The 20,353-nt window shown below is 38.3% G+C and overlaps 1 protein-coding gene across 1 annotated transcript; it reads left to right on the forward strand.

Moving 5' to 3' along the window:
- Positions 1–522: 522 nt before the first annotated feature.
- On the forward strand, positions 523–20,350 carry LOC141562399 (E3 ubiquitin-protein ligase TRIM58-like). Its single transcript, XM_074302440.1, has 2 exons — positions 523–1,508; positions 20,206–20,350. The coding sequence occupies exons 1-2, from the start codon at positions 523–525 to the stop codon at positions 20,348–20,350; spliced, it is 1,131 nt and encodes a 376-aa protein (XP_074158541.1).
- The last annotated feature ends 3 nt before the right edge of the window (positions 20,351–20,353 follow it).

Genomic DNA, 20,353 nt, shown 5'->3' on the forward strand with positions numbered 1-20,353 from the left:
AGAAGTAATAAGTATGCCACTGTCGATGCAACAGAGAAGGAATACCCCTTCTTGGATCCTGGAGATGGCCCTCATCATGGCTGTGGGCTCCTTGAACTAAATGGCCATGCAGATCCATTTTTAATCTTAAATTCTGTGACTTTCTAAAAGTAGATTGAAGGGAGAAATGCACAGGACTTTTGGAGCTTCTGAGAACTGATTGAGTAAGGCTGGGTAAGGAAAGAAAGCTCTTCCTTACAGACAGCCACAAAGCTGCAGGATGGTGAAATCCAAACATTCAAAGGAGCCAACTAAAAGTGTGAACTCTGAGGTCCTCAGGGCTCTGTCAACTGGGAAGAGTTCTCAGGTAGAACTTCAGAATTCTGGGACAGGGGAATTCACACCTTGCCAGGGAGGATCTAGAGGGGTGGGGCTACCTGCTATAAAAGGAGAGCCTTCTTCTGCTCAGAAGCACTGCTTTGAATAGAAGTGAAGGCTCTTCATCTCAGCTGCTGCAGAACAGAAGCAAGTAGAGAGAAGAGAATGGCTGCTGCTGCTGTGGAAATGCTGCAACAATTGCAGAACCAGATCACGTGTCCCATCTGTTGGAAGTACTTCTGTGAGCCAGTCACCATCGGGTGTGGGCACAGCTTTTGCCGAGCATGTCTCCCAAGCACAGCAGTTACAGCTTTCTCTTGCCCTGAATGCAGGCAAGTGTCTCAGGTCAGAGGCTTCCCATTAGTCAATGGGAGCCTAGCAGAGCTGACTAAACTGGGCACACAGCTCAGGTCCCAGCTGTTACAGAGTACTGGAGGACAGAGGCGCTGTGCCATTCACAAAGAAGTCTTGGAGTTCTTTTGTGAAGACGACCAGACCGTGCTCTGTCTAAGATGTTGTCAAGCCCCAGAGCATTGGGCTCACAGGCACTGTCCTGTAGAAGAAGCTGTGTCCAATTCCAGGAAGAAGATGCAGCACCTGCAAAGATGCTTGCAGAAGTACTTTAAGGAAACTAAGAAACTTCTTGTTAAGGAAAAGAAATCTGTTATTGACTGGGAGAAGATGATCAGCAGAGAATACCGGGAATGGGATTCCCTCATGTGGGATGAGTTATATCATTATCTGGAAAGGATGGATCAAGAAAAAAAGAACAAGAAGCAGACACTATCCCAGGAAAGCAGCACCCTTCAGGATCTCATGCTAGATCTACAGGAAGCAGACTCCCAACCCAATCTGGATCTGCTCCGGGATGTCAAGGAGTTGCTGGAAAGGAGCAAGTCAGCATTGTCCCAAAGGGCCAAGGCTCTCATCCCAGAGGTGAGAGTGTGTCCTATCTTTGGCATGATAGAGATCCTCAACCAATTCAGAGTGGACATCAGGTTGGATCCTGCATCAGCCAGTCCTTGCCTGATTGTGGCTGAGGATCTGAAGAGTGTAAGAGCTGGAGAAGGCTGGCAGGTGGACACCCACCCTGGTGATGACTTTGATCTTCACATGGTCCTTGCTGAGCAGGCCTTCTCCTCAGGCATACAGTACTGGGAGGTGGAATTGACACAGCTGCCTCAGTGGACACTGGGGATTCATACAACCTACTTGAGGATGAAAAGTCCCGGGAGAATAACTAAATATGCCTCTGTCTTTTTCCTGAGATGTGTCAAGAAGGAAGATGGACACTATTTGCAATCTTATCCTGGATCACTGAACCACAAACTAAAAGATCCTATTCCCAGGATTGGAGTATACTTGGAATACAAATTTAGCACTCTGGCCTTTTACAATGTTCTGCAGAGTTCTCTTATTTATCAGTTACCTGATATTTTCTTTGTAGCCCCTGTTAGACCCATGTTTTCTCCTGGCCCCCCACTTCCAGGAACAAAGCCTGCTCCCATGACTCTCTGTGCACTGGATTCTCATCTTTGTTCTTGCTGCTATTCGTCTCTCTGAGCATTCCAACAAGGAGGAATTCTCAGCCCACCACTAGTCTCCCCGGCTGTTGTTTTTCCATTTCCAAATTTCCCCTGCAAGACAAGGAGCATCACCAGCTTGTAGATGGCTTGCCTTTCACCCTGCAAGCTGAAGAGGACTCTTCCCAAGTATGTTGTGCCTTCTGATTGGCAGTGGATTCTGCTTATATTTCAAAACATAGTAATTCTTTTTTAGCAGTTAAAAAAAATAACACACATGAGGACTGTTGCTTTGATAGTCTTCCTAGAATTTATCAAAGTTCTTCAAAAGCCATTGATTTCAAGCCATTCCACTCCTATGTCACTTGAATTACTGTTAACTTATCTTTAACTCCATTCAATAAAAATGTGAAATGAATTCTAGCTTTTGGTGTGCTTCTTTGTATCTTTCTTGTTGTGCATTTCTTTCCTTTGTGTCAAGCTCTTTGTTTCCTCATTTGGGGTTTTCTTGGCAAAGTTATTTATTACAATTAATTTAACTTTCCAGAATCCAGCCATTCTGGAGAGCAAATTGGAACTATGCCCAAAAAGTTATCAAACTGTGCATACCCTTTGACCCAGCATTGCTGTTACTGGGCTCATAAGCTAAAGAAATACTAAAGTGCGGAAAGGGACCTGTATGTGCCAAAGTGTTTGTGGCAGCTCTTTTTGTTGTCGCTAGAAACTGGAAGATGAATGGATGTCCATCAATTGGAGAATGGTTGGGTAAATTATGGTATATGAAGGTTATGGAATATTATTGCTCTGTAAGAAATGGACAGCAGGAGGAATACAGGGAGGCTTGGAGAGAATTACAATAAGAAACTTTTTTTTTTTTTTTTTAAATAATAAAAATGTTCACTTAGGCATGCTTCCTCTCGATTCTACCCCTTCCAACACAAGGTGAAAATTTGGCTAGTCCAGTATAAGATGTGAATTCCATTCAATATAAGAATTCCCAGGACCACCTGTCTGCCATAACTTTGTTCTGATACTTCTGACAGTCACTATCTGGTGACTGCATTAGCAGTGAGTACCATGGAATTCTTACTTCTGGGAAAGTGACTGCCACAGCTGAGTTTGTTCTTGGTTTTGAACTTTTCATCATAGGACAAACACAGAATGACAGAGTGGAAAGGTCCCCTCTATAGATATTAATTAGTCCATCCTAACTGGGAGTGACCCCAGTTGCAGAATCAATACATCTTAACATTTCTTGATTATTTGAACGAATTATTAGAATTACGTGAACCACATTGAGTTTATTCTGTGACTCAGTTCTGGATGTGGCTCAGTTCCTTTTCTGTTTAATGAGGGACCTAATTCCATTTTCTGTCTACTAAGAAAAAAATGGTTCAGTTTTTGGGGATTGTGAGAAAGCTTAGTTGCATTGTTTGAACCTAGTCCCCTGAGGTTAGGAAGTTGGACCACCTCTACTAAACCAAGGAATTGTCACTTTCCCCTCTCTCCCTCCCAACTTTGGAAGTCCCTTATCTCTATCCTGTTTTATGTCTTCTTCCTTGTTTACTTTTATTCAAAAAGCAGTGGCTCCCTTGTAATGGGGCCAAGTGCCCAGCTGAGGAGGCCTGCTGCTGATGTGTTCTGCAATTAACATGTATTAAGTGATAAATCTATACTGCAATCTTTGTTTCTTGCATTGCTTCAGATTTTATCCATCACATTCTTTTCAAAAGAACCAAAAGAATTGAAGTTAGGAGAATATGCTGAATGAGTCCACTACTGATTGGAGGTATCTAATTTCAACATGTCCTCATCTGGGGATGGTAATCATTCTGCCATTTCTAGTTAATTATCTGTCACTCATAAAGGAGCAATGCCAAACCTCTCTTCTCTCCTCCTGCCTCTACTGACTGAGAACAAAATCCACAACTAACAGAGTTTACAAAGAAGTTTATTAAGTCATCCCATGGAGGGGAGGGTCAAAAAGTTGCTTTGGCCTTTGCCACTGAATATCTGTAACTTACATATGATATAGGATTCAAACAAAGGAAGAAAGAAACAGAAGTTGCTTGGCCAGCTTGGAAATATTTGCAGATAAGACACATGAATGGTTTGGGATTTATAACCAGGGAAACCTCCCAATGTTTCTTGCATCAATCTTCTTACCTGTTGGCCATGTGGATAGGCAATCCAGGTTATGATTTAAACATTAAGTTAATCAGGTCTCTGAGCAACATGTTTTGTAGGTTACCTAGTGGCAGGTTCCACCTGAGCTCTGAAGTTTTCTCAAACTTCCCACAGAACCCCTTATTTGATTTACCCACAAAGAACTTTTCTTATATGTCTTCAAAAGTTTTAGACCATTTTCTGAGAGGTGCTTGTTCTCTGCTTTTCCTCACCTCACACCCTCTGAAAGTACCCTTCACTTTCCCAGTGCACACATTATTTCACCATTTGCTCAAGTCTTTTGAGGTTGGTAGTGCTCCTACAGAGAAGGCCAGGGTTCCCAACCACTCAGTGTCAAGTAGAGTGCATGAGCAGAAGATGGCCAATGTGGAATATCAAGCATGACTGGGACCAATTTAAAGACCTATAAAAGGAGTGAAAATATCTCATTAATTTCAGTATGACTGGAATGAATATCCATGGATGAGTCCAAGAGAAAATGATCTGTCCTTCCATTTTTTGGACAAAAATTGGATTAATGGCATGAAATACTGAATGAATTTGATATTTATGACAATTAAGTTTAGAAAGTGACATTTTTCCTCCTTCTGTCTTTTCTTTTTCTGATCAGAATTGCTTGCCTAATGACGGAAAATACAAAATATTCTGAGCTGAAGAAAATGAAAAAATAAAGTCTAGCCTTTCCCTTCTAGTTTCTTGAAAATGGACCCAAGTGAGAAGTTCAGAAAAAGAAATAAGATTAATTTTTTTTTTTAATGATTCTCTCTGGGTACTTCCTCTGAATTCATCCCCTTCCAAAACATATTTAAATTCATGTGATGTGCCATAACATGTACATTCAATGCATTATTAGATTCCCCAGTAACACCTGTACTGCCATAAGCTTTGTTTTGATACTTCCTAAAATTCACTTGTGATAGCATTAATGGTGAATATAATGGGGTTCACATCTCATCCCATAAATATGTTTGTGCTTAATATTAGCCATTTCTAGGAGGAGGGCAGAAAGAGAAGAAAATAATTTTTAAAAGAAAATTTCTTTTTTTTTTTTTTTCCCTGAGGCAATTGGGGTTGTCATTTGGCCGAGGTTACACAGCTAGGAAGTGTTAAGTGTCTGAGGTCAAATTTGACCTCAGGTCTTTCTAACTTCAAGGCCAGTGCTCTATGCACTGTGCTACCTAGCTCCCCCCCAAAAAGAAAATTTCAAGATACCTGTATTTTGTTATGTTATTTAAAAAACTCCCCCTCCTTACATTCAGAATAAAATAAATAAAATAAAAATACCAGTGTTCAAGTTTAGCAAATTACTAAATAAACTAGAACCACATTCTCACCAAGTGGATTTGAAATTCACATTGAATATCCACATCCCTGAAGACACCTATAGTTGGGACATCTCCTTAATCAACTTAGTTAAACATCATAACCCCCTAATACAAAACCCAAAAAGGCTAGTGTCCTAGGAAGTTTATCAGCACTGTTAGATTAAGTCATGCTGTAGCATTCCATTGTCACTGAAATATTTACCTGCTAGTTTCTTACAAATGGACCCAATTCTGAAATTCAGAAAAGGAAATAAGTTTCCTAAACTAGAAACCTTTTTTTAAATGATTCATTCAAAATATGTCATTTATTTAAATTTTACCCCTTCCAACACAAGGTGGAAATTCACCTGAACCACATAAGATATAAATTCAATTCATTATTAGATTTCACAGGACCACCTCTTCTGCCATAAGTTTTGTTCTGGAACTTGCTGAACTTCACCTGGGATAGCATTAGCAGTGAGTATGATGGTGTTCACACCTCTGGGAAAGCAGCTAGCCTGCCTTAGTATGTTCTTGGCTTTGGACTTTCAGCAGGTGACAAATACAGAATGATAAAATTGGAAGATCCTCCCTATAGATATCAACTAGTGCAAATAGTACCTAACTGGAAATTATCTCTACTTCACTGTCAATAAGTCTTACTTTTCTTTACTTTTCAAAAGAATTATTGGAATTCAATACACCACACTGAATTTATGTTGTGACTCAGTTCTGGAGGTAGCTCAGTTCCCTTTCTATTTAATTAGGGATCCACTTCAATTTCTAACTACTCAGAACACTGTTCAATGGTGAGAATTGGGAGAAAACTTCATTGCATTGCCAAGTGATTTAGAAGTTGGGCCACCTCTACCAAATCAAGGAATTTCCCCTTTTCCCTCTTCCCCTCCATATCCTGTTTTATATCTTCCTACTTGGTTTTTTTAATTCAGAAAATGTTTCCCCTGTAAGGGGTCAAGTGCCAGGCTGAGGAGGACTGGTCCAGATTTGCTCTGCAGTTGTCATGTATTACATAATAAATGTATATGGCAACCTTTGTTTCCTTGGTTATTTCAGATTTTATCCATCAATTCTTTTAAAAGAATCAAAAGAATTTAAGTTAGGAGAGCATGCTGAATGAATCCACTACTGATTGTTGTTATTTACTTTCAATTATGTCCTCAGCTGGGGATGGTAATCATTCTACCACTTATACTTAATTGTCTATCACTCAAAAGTTAGCAATTCCAAACCCATCTTTTCTCCTCCTGCCTCTATTGATAGAGAACAAAATCTAGAGCTAAAATAATTTAAAAAGAAGTTTAAGCCTTCCAGCAGAAGGGAAACTTAAAAAGTTGGATGGCTGTTGCCACCGATTTTCTGTAAATTATACATAATATAGGATTCAAACAAGGAAGAAAAAAAGAGAAGCTGCCTGGCCAGCTAGGAGGCATTTTCAAATAAGCCACATGAATCTTTGAGATGTGTACCTAAGGGAAACTCTTAACATTTCTTGCAAATCTTCATATCTGGCTGGGCATCTGGTCAGGGTAATCTAAGTTCTGATTTAAATATTTAAAAAATTTTGTTTCTAGGCAACAGATATGTTTTCTAGGCTACATGGTGGCAGGTTCAACCAGTGCTCTGACATTTTCTCACAATTCCCACAGAACCCAGTAGTTGATTCACCCACAAAGAACTTCCTTCATCTTATATTTCTTTACAAGTTTTAGACTATTTTTTGAGAGATGATGCTTCTCTGCTTTTTCTCACCTCACACCATTTGAAATTTCCCTTCACTTTCCCAGTGCGTACACTGATTCACCATTTACTCAAGTCTTAGTGTTGGTAGTATTATTACAGAGAAGGCGGCCCAAGGTTCCCACTCACACAGTGTCAAGTAGGGGATATGAGCAGAAGATGGGCAGTGTGGAATATGGAGCTTGACTGGGACCAATTTGAGGTCCTAGAAAAGGAGGGAAAATATTTCATTAATCTCAGAATAAGCAGAATGAATTGGTTAATGAGTGAACACTGAGATTAATTGTATGCCTAAGGGAAATGGAAAATACCAGGATGACAAATTATAAAAGTTTTTTTTTTTTTTTTTTTTTTTTTGGAGGGAACAAACTATCTTATATTTTACAATTGCTGCATCCCAGTACTCCACACAGAGTATAATGGTGGGGAAATGTGTGGGGAAAACATAAGCCCTAGATCCTACTTACTGTGTGCTGCTCTAATTTAAGACATATTCACAACCTGGATGTCAGATGCTTAGAGGCTCAAGAGAATGCCCAAAGTGGGTGTCCCTCTAAAGAGAGTTTTTGTTGTTGTTATTGAAGATCTACAATTGAGAAAGTGCTGGAAACCTCAGAGGTCATCTAATTTCATCATTTCATTTACACAGGGAGAAACAGAAGAGATTTTTTTTTAGCGACTTGGCCAAATTCAGTACTAGAATTTCAGCATACTTTCTGCATCCAAATTTCTTATTTTCCCTTTGTAACAGAATGGTTTATCTATTATTATTTATTGCTATAATTAATTATTATGCTTATTTTATTACAGAAATGGCATAATGGGTACAGCATTGGGACTGGAATCAAGAAGACCTACTTCCAATATCCAGTCTCATATGTATTTAGCTGTTTAATTCTGGGCAAGTTATTAACCTCTATTTACCTCAGTTTCCTGACAGCATGATTAGGGAAATGAAATCCCCTAAGTCATTGTGCTGATCAAATGAGAAGATATTTGTAAACTTTCTGGCACAGTAACTGGCAAATAGCTGGCATTTAATAAATGTTGACTGATTAATGGCTACTATAGGCTAGAAGATTACAAAAGTAATGGAGAACTCCAAGTATGATTAATCAATTCATCAGTGAATGCAGAGGACCTGAATTTAGTTGGATCCAAGATTTCCTCACTATCAGAGGTCCCTCCTCTTGGTGCTAGCTACTTTTTTATACTTGAGAGAGTACTAAAAATAGGACACATTACAATTTACTGCTTCCTCAATTCCAGAAGTGAGGAAATGATAGGGATGTCTATCAAAAATAATTATATCAGCAGACCTTTTTATAGGTCATGAGACTTTGCACAGGTCATAAATTCTAGATGATCCAAAGGCCCTAACACACTTTCAACAACATCTCAGGGCATTCTACAAGTCAAGAGCCCCTAGGGTTTAACCAATGCTATCCTATAGTCTAAGGAATTTGTGAGCTTGAAATAAAGATCAATAGGGAGTGGTTAGTAGTGGTTCATAGGAGGGAGAGTTATTGCACTACCAAGTGCATCTTATTACAGCATTTCCCAAGTCAAGGAGGGGAGTAATTATTACATTACTAACAATAGGAAGGTAATTGAGAAACATAATAAATATAATCTTCAAGGAGGATTAATTCTTATCCTAACAGCAACTTAATCATTCTGTTTGATTCACTAATACAATCACTGATACTCATAAAATTTCAACAAATTGATTCAATACTGATTGATTTGAATAAGAGTATCAAAATTATCTCATACAGCTTTGGAAATAGAAGAGCTTTGCTGGTTCTGAGCAAGTCACTTGGCCTCTCATCCTACAGTTCCCTACCCACCATGCAGACAATTTCATGTACTTGATGGGGGTTTTGTCGTGGACCAAAAAAATCATGTATGAAATGCATCATAAATGTCTAAGGTGAAACTAGATGTTATTACATATTATTGTGTCTATCTTTCTAAGTGATGGAGTCTATACTTGTTAGAGACTTTCTCCAGGTTTATGGGGGATATCATCAATTATGATTTTGCTTGCTATGGTGTTCTTGAAATGTGCTTTTTAAAACTTCAGAAATGAAGGAATAGAAGTATTCTTACACTGCCTCATTTTCTCTCTTCAGAATCATGGTTGATGCAGTACAAGAGGGCCTTTGTGTTAACTGCTTGAATGAAGTCATTAAGCTAATCACAGTTGAATGTGGACATATAATCTGCATGTCTTGCTTAAGGAAAAATACCTCTCCATCTTCTTGTTGTAATACATGCTGGGAATTTTCTCAGTTAAGAGGTCATCAATTTGATATTGCCATGTACCCTGAAGGGGAAGCCATATGTGAGATACACAGGGAAGACCAGAAGCTGTTCTCTGATAGGAATAAGACCCTACTCCTTCAGGAATGGCACTGATTGTCCATGCACAGTTTAATTGTTCCGGCATTAGCTTATCACTTAGATCTGAATACTGTTATGTCAGAATGGGTTCATGGTCTTTTGTAATGTGCTGTTGTCTCCAGGAGCTGCTGTTTGCTCTCTGGGAGGAGATCTGCTGTGTCAACTCAAATCTCTCAGACAGATTCTTCTTCCTCTAGAGAACTGTTGTCTCCAGACAGTTGCTGTTAACTCTGGTCCAGAGTGGGACTTCCCTCTTTTATCCTCCCAGAGAATGGGTGTGGGATAATGCAAAGGCTTCTGGGAAAAATTACTTCAACCAATGAACTTGCTCCTCCTAAGCATGGAAGCTCTTCTCCAGAAATTCACAAGTAAAACTCCCAGTCATGGCTGGAACTAGAGAATTGTCAAGTACTGACTTAGCACTTAGTAAGAACCTAACAGTCTTTCCTTTGGTGACTCTTCCTAACAAATCAATGAAATAGTACCAGCTTATCAGGGTTATTGAGTTTCTTAGTTTCAAGTAGGTCACAGAACTCAGGCTGAGGAAAGAAATTTCCTGTTTATTCCTCTTTCTTTACAAAAGAAGATGTAGAAAAAGATGGAAATCTTTCACAGAAAGGTCAAAATAGTTCAGAAAATTATATTAAAAGAGAAGGAGCAACTTCTGGTCTGGGCTGTGGTATGGAATGTAAGTATCAAGATACCTCCCCTCAATAATATGTTGAATATCCCCAATCACAGATAATTTTCATTAAAAGCCTCCCAGACTTAATTGACTTGTTTGGAAAGTGAGGAAATGGAGGTTCATAAGTAGTATCTCACTTATCACATGCCACTAAGGAATTCAATTTTTTTCAGGACTTAAGTGAATATCCACTTTATTATTATTATTATTATTATTATTATTATTATTATTATTATTATTAATCATTTAATGGTATTTTCTTTTTCCATATACATATAATTTCCAACATTAATTTTTGCAAGATTTTGTGTTCCAGATTTTTCTCCTTCTCCTTTCCCTTTTCCTCTCCCCAAAACAGCAAGCAATTCAATATAGGGTAAATTGCAATACAGGTGCAATTTCTCTAAACATGTTTCCATATTCATCATGCTGAGCAAAAAAAGCAGATTCAAAGGGGAAAAAACAAAACAAAACCAGAAGCCAAACAACAACACAAAGGTGAAAATACTATGCTTACATCATATTCAGCCTTTCTTTTCCTCTCTGAATGTGGATTGAACTTTCCATCAAAAGTTTCCTGGCATTGCCTTAAAACAACTCATTGGTGAAAAGAGCCAAGGTTATCACAGTTGATTGGCACATAATCTTGTTCTTACACTGTCTAATGTTCTCATGATTCTGTTCACTTCACTTAGCATCATTTCCTGTACGTTCGTTTTCTTTGTTTGTTTTCTTTCTTTCTTTCTTTCTTTTTTTTGCTGAGGCAATTGGGGTTGGGACTCGCCCAGGGTCACACACTGAGGAAGTGTTAAGTGCCTGAGGCCAGATTTGAATTCAGGTCCTCTTGAGTTCAAGGCTTTGCTCTATCTTCTACACCACCTAGCTGACCCTCATGTAAGTCTTTCCAGGCTTTACTGAAATCACCTTGTATATAATAACTTAGAGAACAATAATATTAAATTACATTTATATATCATAACTAAGTAGGTAATTCCCCAATTGAGGGGCATCTACTGAATTCCAAGTTTCTTGCCACACAAAGGGAGATGCAAAAATATTTTTACACGTATGAGTCCTTTTCCCTCTTTTGTGATCAAATGAGTTCAGAAATTTGCATCAAACTAATATCTTCTGACCTGAAATCTAGAGCTAAGTCTTAAGTTGTCTCGTATTGGAGGTGACATCTATTCCTGCCATCTTGGTTCAGCTTTCTGATTTATTTCCCAGTCTTAAGACTCCTTCATCAATCAAACAGAAAAATGAGATTTTAAGGGAAAAGGAGATTAACCGGATAGGACACATTTGATAAATAGACTTTGAGAAGTAAAGAGTTTGCTAAACAATAGTATGAATTGATCACAGAGTGGCCTTGAAAGAGTACTTGGAAAATAGTGAATCACATGATCCTTCCACCATCATCTCTCACAGTAATAATCACATATTAAGCTTTTCCTATATTTTAAGTACTGTGACAATTGGTGGGGAGAAATTAAAAGACAGAATCAGCCTCAGCCCTTAATGATCTCTCAGATTAATGAAAAAGAAAACATGAAAAGAGACACGTTTGGCCAAGAGATATACGAATTAAATTGAGTATAATCAAGAGGAAGAAGAGACTAACATGAAAAAAAAAATTGGGAAAACACTGCTCATAGATTGGAGGATTTTATCTGGAGTTGGAAGGATGTTGGGAACTCATCAGGTAGTGACAAGGACAAAGTGAGTTCCTAGCATTAAAAGAATTCCAGTGATAAAGAAATGTGTGGATAGAAGAGCCTCTCTGAGTACAAGGAGGCCATTGTCACTGCAGCCTAGAATACATGGAGGGCAAAGATGTTGAGGAAGACTGGAGAGCTTAGACACATATTTCTGATTCATTTCCAGTCAGGCAGGCATGTTCTTATTATCAGACTTAGGTATTTATTTACTTAATAATTCCCCCTAGTAATATTAGAAACATTTTTTTTACATTTGTTTTATAGATGTTTAAGTTCTAGGCACTCTTCCTTATCCTCACCCACAATTAAGAAATCACATGTGAAGTTATGCAAAACATTTCTCAAAAGTCAAGTTGTGAAAGAAAACATAGATCTTCTACCCTCATTAAAATAAAAATCCTCAAGAAAAATTAAATAATGAGAGAGAGAGAGAGAGAAAGAGAGAGAGAGAGAGAGAGAGAGAGAGAGAGAGAGAGAGAGAGAGAGAGAGAGAGAGAGAGAGAGAGAGAGAGAGAGAGAGAGGAGAGAATGAATGACAGTTTGATTCAGATATAATCAGTTTCTTCTTTGGGTATGGATATGATTTTTCATCCTAAGTCCTTTGGAATAGGTGTGGATGATTGCTCTACTGAGAATAACAAAGCTAGAACATTGCTATTCTTTTTTATACAATATATTTCACTTTGTTCATAAAAGAATTTCCAGGTGGTTTTTTTTTTTTCCTCCTGTGAGCATCCTGCTCAATATTTTACATAGAATGATAATATTGTATCACAAGTGGCCATCCCTCCAATTTCCAATTACTTTTGTCTTGAGAAGAGAGCTGCTAGGAATATTTTTTGTACATATTGGTCATTTTGGGGCCATGAACGGGGACAAGACTGAAGCTGCTCCAGCAAGTCATGCACTGGGACCGTATGCTGGATTGCCATCCTGGTGTCATAGTCATAGTCATAGTCATAGACCTTACTGCTGAGCTTCTAAGTTGCAGGGCATTGGGGCATAGGAAATTCTTATCAACTCTTACTCATTGATGAAAAGCAGAAAACAAGAGGAAATAAGAGGAGAAATTCCCTAAGGGTCTCTGTAGAGAATGATTTTTAGTAAGGAATCACCATGTGCCTCTTTCCCAAATTATATAAGATAAAGAAGAAAGACTAGGTACTGAAGGATATAGTTGTCCAAGGAGAAAGAAGTTTGTAAATCAGAGGTGTAAACCATTTTCCATTCCTTATGCTTTCTTTGTACTCTTAGAAAGCTCATTTTCTAACTTCTTTCATTTCTGCCTGCTAAGAGGAAGTTATGTTGTGCTGACTTCTATAAGATCTCTTCCATATCTATTATCTTAGACTATATTTTAGAAATGAAATCAAAATCCAGGAACTTATGATATACAACTAGAAAGTGGCTCCTTGGAGATAAGACTTTATTAGATACTTAGGCCTTGACAGCCCTGTGAAATGAAGAGATTCCTCAGAAAGATCTGTGTTAAGACATAAAACCTTCAAATATTGGGAGAATATTTGTCTGCATCTCAAGAACTTATGGCCCCAGGTCAATAGACAGATGGAGATATAATTTCCTTTCATTATTTCTTCTCAACATGATGGACTACAGAAGTGACAAAATTTGGGGAAATAAAAGCTGGTGACATTGATGAAACTATTTACTTTGAGAGATTGAAGACACTATAGAACTTGACTTTTAACTAATTGTACTGTCCCATGAATTTATCAAGAGCATCTAATGTAGACTTAGGTAATGAAGGCATAATTTAATTCATGAGAACTGGAGAAATCTGGGCATTCCAAATTTAGGAAATTATTCTTATAACTGGAGCTATTCTGACCTTTACTATAAGGAGAAAGAATTCACATGATTTACTGGGCCATTTTGCCTTGCTTAAAAGCCAAAGAGACTAAAATACTACCTTCACCTCTCCCTTGAAACCTTTATTATCCTACAAACAGATTTCATCTAAACAGATATGGGGGTGTATTAGAATAAAAGGAAATGCTTGAAAAAGAAAGCTCTAGTCCTCAGCTAAGATTGCAGTTCCATTTCCTAACCATAGCATAATTAATTTCTAAAAATTCTTCCTCCCAAGATACTAAATGTTCTGGTTATCCATAGAAGGAATGCTATAGAATTCAAGTAAGGTCTTCCTCTCACTAAGGATGTTGAAATCCTTTCTTTTGGACTGAAATCTTTTCCTTTTCATAGGATATAAACTGACAGAGAGATGCAATTGACTACAACTTGTCTGAAGAGAAAAAAAAAAAAAAAAAAAAAAAAAAAAAGGGCTGTCACAATTGTCCCTGGCTTCTCAGAGAAGAAATACCTTGACCATATATTTGGAAGAGTTCAAGCTGAGGATATTGTATTAAGAGGATTCTTTATTGAGGCTAAGTCCCAGGATAAAGTGTTTGAAGAATTCTATGCCAGAATTATCAATTTTAGAATTGCTATGAAGAGGGATGAATCATCTACCAAGTTTTTTTCTCCAATAAAAAGGCAGCATGAGGAAAGAGCCTTTCCATAGAAGTTAAGGTAGTTCTAAATAATGTTGACTCATTGAATGAATTCTTGCCAAATGTTCATGTGTACTGCTTTCATATTTGGTCAATCATAGGATTATAAATCTAGAGCAAAGCTCCTTAACTAGGCATAAATGAAATTCCTGCCCACCCCCAAAATCAATGGATTGATATTAGGGGGTCTGTGAATTCCTGATATTCTATCAGGACCAGCTTCCCAAAACATTCCCATTAGCAATGGAAAGTTATTTCTAAATTAGTGATGACCTGATCAGCATAGGTGAGCTCAACTTATGGAAAAAACAATTAGATATATGAAATTACTACATATTCACTCCATTTTTCACAATCCATGATCTGCATTTCTTAGGTGGCAGGGAAGTAGGTAGAAAACAGATAAAGAAAATTGTAGATCAATCTCCCTAATGAATATTGATACTAAAATCTTAAATAAAATATTAGCAAAAAGATTATAGAAAATCATCCCTGGAATAACAGACCATAACCAACTATGATTTTTACCAGAAATGCAGGGCTGGGTCAATATTAGGAAAGCTATTAGCATAATTGACTATATCAGTAACCAAATTCACAAAGAACATATGATCATCTCAATAGATGCTGAAAAAGCATTTGATAAAATCCAATGTCCATTCCTGTGAAAACCACTTGAAAGTCTAGGGAAAAATGGACTTTTCCTTAAAATAGTCAGGAGCATCTATTAAAAACCATCAGTAAACATCATATGTGATGGGGATAAAGTGGAACCAACCCCAATAAGATTAGGAGTGATCTTATCACCATCATCATTATTATTCAAGATAGTATTAGAAATGCTAGCTTCAGCAATAAGGGTAGGGAAAGAGATGAAATGAATTAGAATAGGTAATGAAGAAACCAAACTAGTATGCTTTGCAGATGATATGATGGTATATAGAACCCTAGAGATTCTACTAAAAAGCTATTAGAAATAATCCACACCTTTAGCAAAGTTGCAGGATACAAAATAAACCCACATAAGTTATCAGCATTCTTATATATCACTAACAAAATCCAACAGTTAGAGCTACAGAGAGAAATTCCATTAAAGTAACTGCCAATAGTATAAAATATTTGGGAATCTATCTACCAAGGGAAAGACAATAATTATATGAGCAAAAATACAAAACACTTTGTACACATATAAAATTACAGAGTAAGATCACTTGTACCATCTTTTGACGCTACTTCTGAGCCAGTCAACCATCAGGAGTGGGCACAGCTTTTGCCCAGCATGTCTCTCAATCTGAAGAGCTACAACTTTCTCTTGACCTGAATGCAGCTCTCAGGTCAGAGACTTCCCATTAATCAACAGGTACCTAGCATAGCTGACTGAATTGGGCAAACAGCTCAGCTCCCAGCTTTTGCAGAGTAATGGAGGACAGAAGCAGTGTGACACACACAAAGTCTTCAAGTTCTTTTGTGAAGATGACTAGACATTACTGTGTGAGATGATGCCAAACCCCAGAGCATGGGGCTCACAGGATCTCTCCTGTAGAACAAGCTGCTCCCAATTTCAGGAAGAAGCTCTAGCACATTCAGAGTTGCTTGGAGAAGCACTTTGAGGAAGCAGAGAAACTTCTTGTTGAGAGGAGAGAACTGTTGTTGACTGACAGGAAATGATCAAGCACTGCCTCCTGATGGAGGAGGAATCTCATTGTCTTCCAAGGAAAAAGCAAGAAGAGCAGGGCAGAGTATTTCAGCAAAGGAGAACCCTTCAGGACTTCAGGCTAGATCTAGAGGAAGCAGATTCCCAACACAATCTGGATCTGCTATTGGGTGTCAAGCGGTTGCTGGGAAGGAGTGAATCAAAATTATCCCAAAATGCCAAAGCCATTATTCCATAGTAGAGAATGTGTCCCATCTCTGAAATGATAGATGCTCACCTGATTCAGAGGGGACATTAGAATGGATCCTCCATCACCCAGTCCTTTCTAAGAAGGCTGGCAGGTGGACACCCAACCTGGTGATGACTCTCATCTTCCCATTGTCCTTTCTGAGAAAGCCTTCAGCACAGGCAGACAATATTGGGAGGTTGATATAACAATTACCTCAGTAGATACTGGGGATTTACACACACCTGAAGAGACAAAGTGGTGGCAGCATGACTCATTGTCCTTCTGTTCTTCCTGTGATGTGGCCAGAAGAAAGAGGATTACTGTTTACAATAGTATCCTGGAACATTGAACCATAGACTGAAGGGCCATATTCCCAGGATAGCGCCCTACTTAGCATATCAAACTGGCATTCTCGCTTTTTACAATGTTCTCTGGAGTTCTCTTCTTTATCCATTACCAAAAATTTCATTCATAATACCTGTTACACCTATCTTTATTCCTGGCTTCCAGTTCTAGGAACAAAACTTAGTTTCATCTCTGTCTAGGTGATTCTCATCTTTGTACTTGTTGCTATTCATCTCTCAGAACATTTCTCCAGGGAGGAGCTCTCAACCTACCACTAGGCTTCTTGGTTGGAGTTCTTCCATCTCCAAACTTTCCCTGCAAGAAAATGAATATCATCAACTTCTAGATAGCTTGCTATTTACCCTGCAAGTTGAAAGGGGACCATTCCCAAGTGTTTTGTGCCTTCTTTTTCTTAGTGGATCCCATGTTTTTATGAAGTTTTACAACATCAATTGTATTCCAGAAATTTAAAAATTAACATCAACTCCTATGAAGACCATCATTTTCATAGCTTTCCTAGAATTTGTTAAAGTTCTATGAGGTCCATAGATTTCAAAATTCTATGAGGTTCATAGAATAGAGGTTCCTAGAGGTTCACTTTTGTAGTCCTGTGCCTCTTAAACTATAGTAAAAGTCTAATTTTTTTTTTTTTTTTGAGGCTGGGGTTAAGTGACTTGCCCAGGGTCATGAAGCTAGGAAGTGTTAAGTGTCTGAGACCAGATTTGAACTCGGGTCCTACTGAATTCAGGGCTGGTGCTTTATCCACTGTGCCACCTAGCTGCCCCCTTGACCTAGACTTCTTCAAACCCTTTATCTGGGACTATGCCTCAATAAAGAATTTTCTTAATTATGATATCCTCAGCTTGAACACTTCCAAATATATAGGCAAGGTATTTCTTCTCTGAGAAGCCAGGGACAATTGTGACAGCACATTTTTTTTGTTTTTGTTTTTTTTTTTTTTTCACTTCAGACGAGTTGTAGTCTCTCTGTCAGTTTATATCCTATAAAAAGGAAAAGGTTTCGGTCCAAAAGAAAGGATTTCAATATCTTTAGTGAGAAGAAGACCTTACTTGAATTCTATAGCATTCCTTCTGTGGGTAACCAGAACATTTAGTATCTTGGGAGGAAGAATTTTCAGTAAATAATTATGTTATGGTTAGGAAGTGGAACAGCAAACTTGTCTGGGTTATCTATTACTGTGCTTAAAATTTAGAATGGGAATTGTTAATACTATGGCTATTGCTTTTTAGACATCAACCCCCCCCCCTTCAACGCCCCTTTCCAGCACAAAGCAGCTAGATGATCTTCAACGCCCATTTTCCCTGACCCCAAAAGAATTTGTGTCCTATTATTTGAGAGGGGGAAATGATAATGTCAAAAAAAAAAAAAAAAAAAAAAAGGGAGATAGTTCAAGATAAAAATAATTAACAGGAAATTCTTGTCTGAGGAAGGGTAAAAAGAGATAATTTGAGATACAAATGATTAAGAGAAATTCCTGTCTTATTTACAAATATCTCGGCAACATTTTGGATAACATATCTGTGCAAATGTTGTTTTGATGATCCTAGTTATGCATAAAAGGAAATTCTAAAAAATGGAATCCTTGCACTCGGTCTACACCAGCCTTGTACCTGCCAACTGGCATTCCCTTGCCAGGCAGTTTGGTCTTCCTGGAGGCCAAATGCCTGTCTATCCCTTTACTATCAATAAAGACTTTGTTTTGATACAGCATTGAGTAGCAAATTCATTTGTTACTGAACCTACCCTTGGTTACTTTGGAGAGAGAGAGGTTAATCAGACTCAGGAGGAGAAGAGCTGATACATCTTGACTTAGAGCCCCAATTTACTCCTCATCAGTGAGCTCCTGTGGGGTGAGGGGAGAATAAATTCTATGTATATTTCTTATCTTATATAGATGCCCAAATGGGAAGACTTCACATTATTTCCTGAAACTCTTCATCATTTTTTTATGTGTCAAGTGTATTCTATTGCATCTTGAGACCATAAAGTGCATAGTGATATATACCCCTTTTGATTTCCAGCTTCTTGTTCCCCACCAATAAAAGTACTCCCAAAATATTTGTGTAAGTGATTTCTTTTCCTTATTCTTTGATGTTTTTTGTTTCAGTCTTTATTTTGGGCAATAACACCTAATCACCAATTGCCTGTCATTTGAACCTGAACAAAATTTCAAATTGTAATTTTCATTCAGATCCATAAGATATCCAGTCAAATGGAACAAGGTCAAAGACATTAATGTCCATATTAGCATTGATTTTCTACTCATATCAATTTTCTGAGGTCCATAAGACCCCAAAATTCTTTAGGGTGGCAATAATAATGTGACTCAAATTTTTATAATGTATGAGGCAAATTAAAAACAATTAGTGGAAGGGGCAGAGGCAAGAAGGGGCAGAGAGAAACCAGGATGCTGTTTCTTAGATTCCTTAAAATTCTTTAGATTCCTTGAAGAGATAAAGATAATTTTAGCAAAGTTAAATTCATTGTAACAAATAACTTTGCCAAGAAAACCCCAAATGAGGAAACAAAGAGCTTAACACAAAGGAAAGAAATGCACAACAAGAAAGATACAAAGAAGCACACCAAAATCTAGAATTCATTTCACATTTTTATTGAATGGAGTAAAAGATAAGTTAACAGTAATTCAAGTGACATTGGAGTGAAATAGCTTGAAATCCATGGCTTTCCAAGAACTTTGACAAATTCTAGGAATACTATAAAAGCCACAGTCCTCATGTGTGTTGTTATTTTTTTTTTAACTGCTGAAAAAGAATTGCTATGTTTTGAAATTTCATAAGCAGAATCCACTGCCAATCAGAAGGCACAACATACTTGGGAAGAGTCCTCTTCAGCTTGCAGGGTGAAAGGCAAGCCATATACAAGTTGGTGATGCTCCTTGTCTTGCAGGGGAAGTTTGGAAATGGAAAAACATCAGCCGGGGAGCCTAGTGGTGGGCTGAGAATTCCTCCTTGTTGGAATGCTCAGAGAGACGAATAGCAGCAAGAACAAAGATGAGAATCCAGTGCACAGAGAGTCATGGGAGCAGGCTTTGTTCCTGGAAGTGGGGGGCCAGGAGAAAACATGGGTCTAACAGGGGCTACAAATGAAATATCAGGTAACTGATAAATAAGAGAACTCTGCAGAACATTGTAAAAGGCCAGAATGCCAGTAAGGTATTCTAGGTAGAGTCCTAGGGCTTTTAAGTCTGTGGTCCAGCGATCCAGAGTAGGATTGCAAAAAGTAATCCTCTTCCTTCCTGTCTCAGAAAGAACACAGAGGGACAATGGGTCTTGCTGCCACCACTTTGTCTCTTCAAGCAGGGGGTGTGGATCCCCAGCACCCACTGAGGTAATCCTGTCACATCCACCTCCCAGTATTGTCTCCCTGAGCTGAAGGCCTGCTCAGCAAGGACCATGTGAAGATGCCCGTCATCACCAGGGTGGGTGTCCACCTGCCAGCCTTCTCCAGCTCTTACACTCCTCAGATCCTCAGCCACCATCAGGCAAGGACTGGCTGATGCAGGATCCAACCTGATGTGCACTCTGAAGCGGTTGAGCATCTCTATCATGCCAGGGACAGGACACTCTGAGCTCTGGGGTGAGCGCCTTGGCCCTTTGGGACAACACTGACTC

Source organism: Sminthopsis crassicaudata, chromosome 3, assembly GCF_048593235.1.
Source record: "Sminthopsis crassicaudata isolate SCR6 chromosome 3, ASM4859323v1, whole genome shotgun sequence".
Taxonomy (NCBI): Eukaryota; Metazoa; Chordata; class Mammalia; order Dasyuromorphia; family Dasyuridae; genus Sminthopsis; species Sminthopsis crassicaudata.

Excerpts from the sequence above, each read along its gene's own strand:
- LOC141562399 (XM_074302440.1), top strand. The coding sequence starts at position 523 with ATGGCTGCTGCTGCTGTGGAAATGCTGCAACAATTGCAGAACCAGATC. Across the intron at positions 1,509-20,205 it reads GCCTTCTCCTCAGGCATACA|ATCCTCAGCCACCATCAGGC; the intron begins GTACTGGGAGGT and ends TACACTCCTCAG.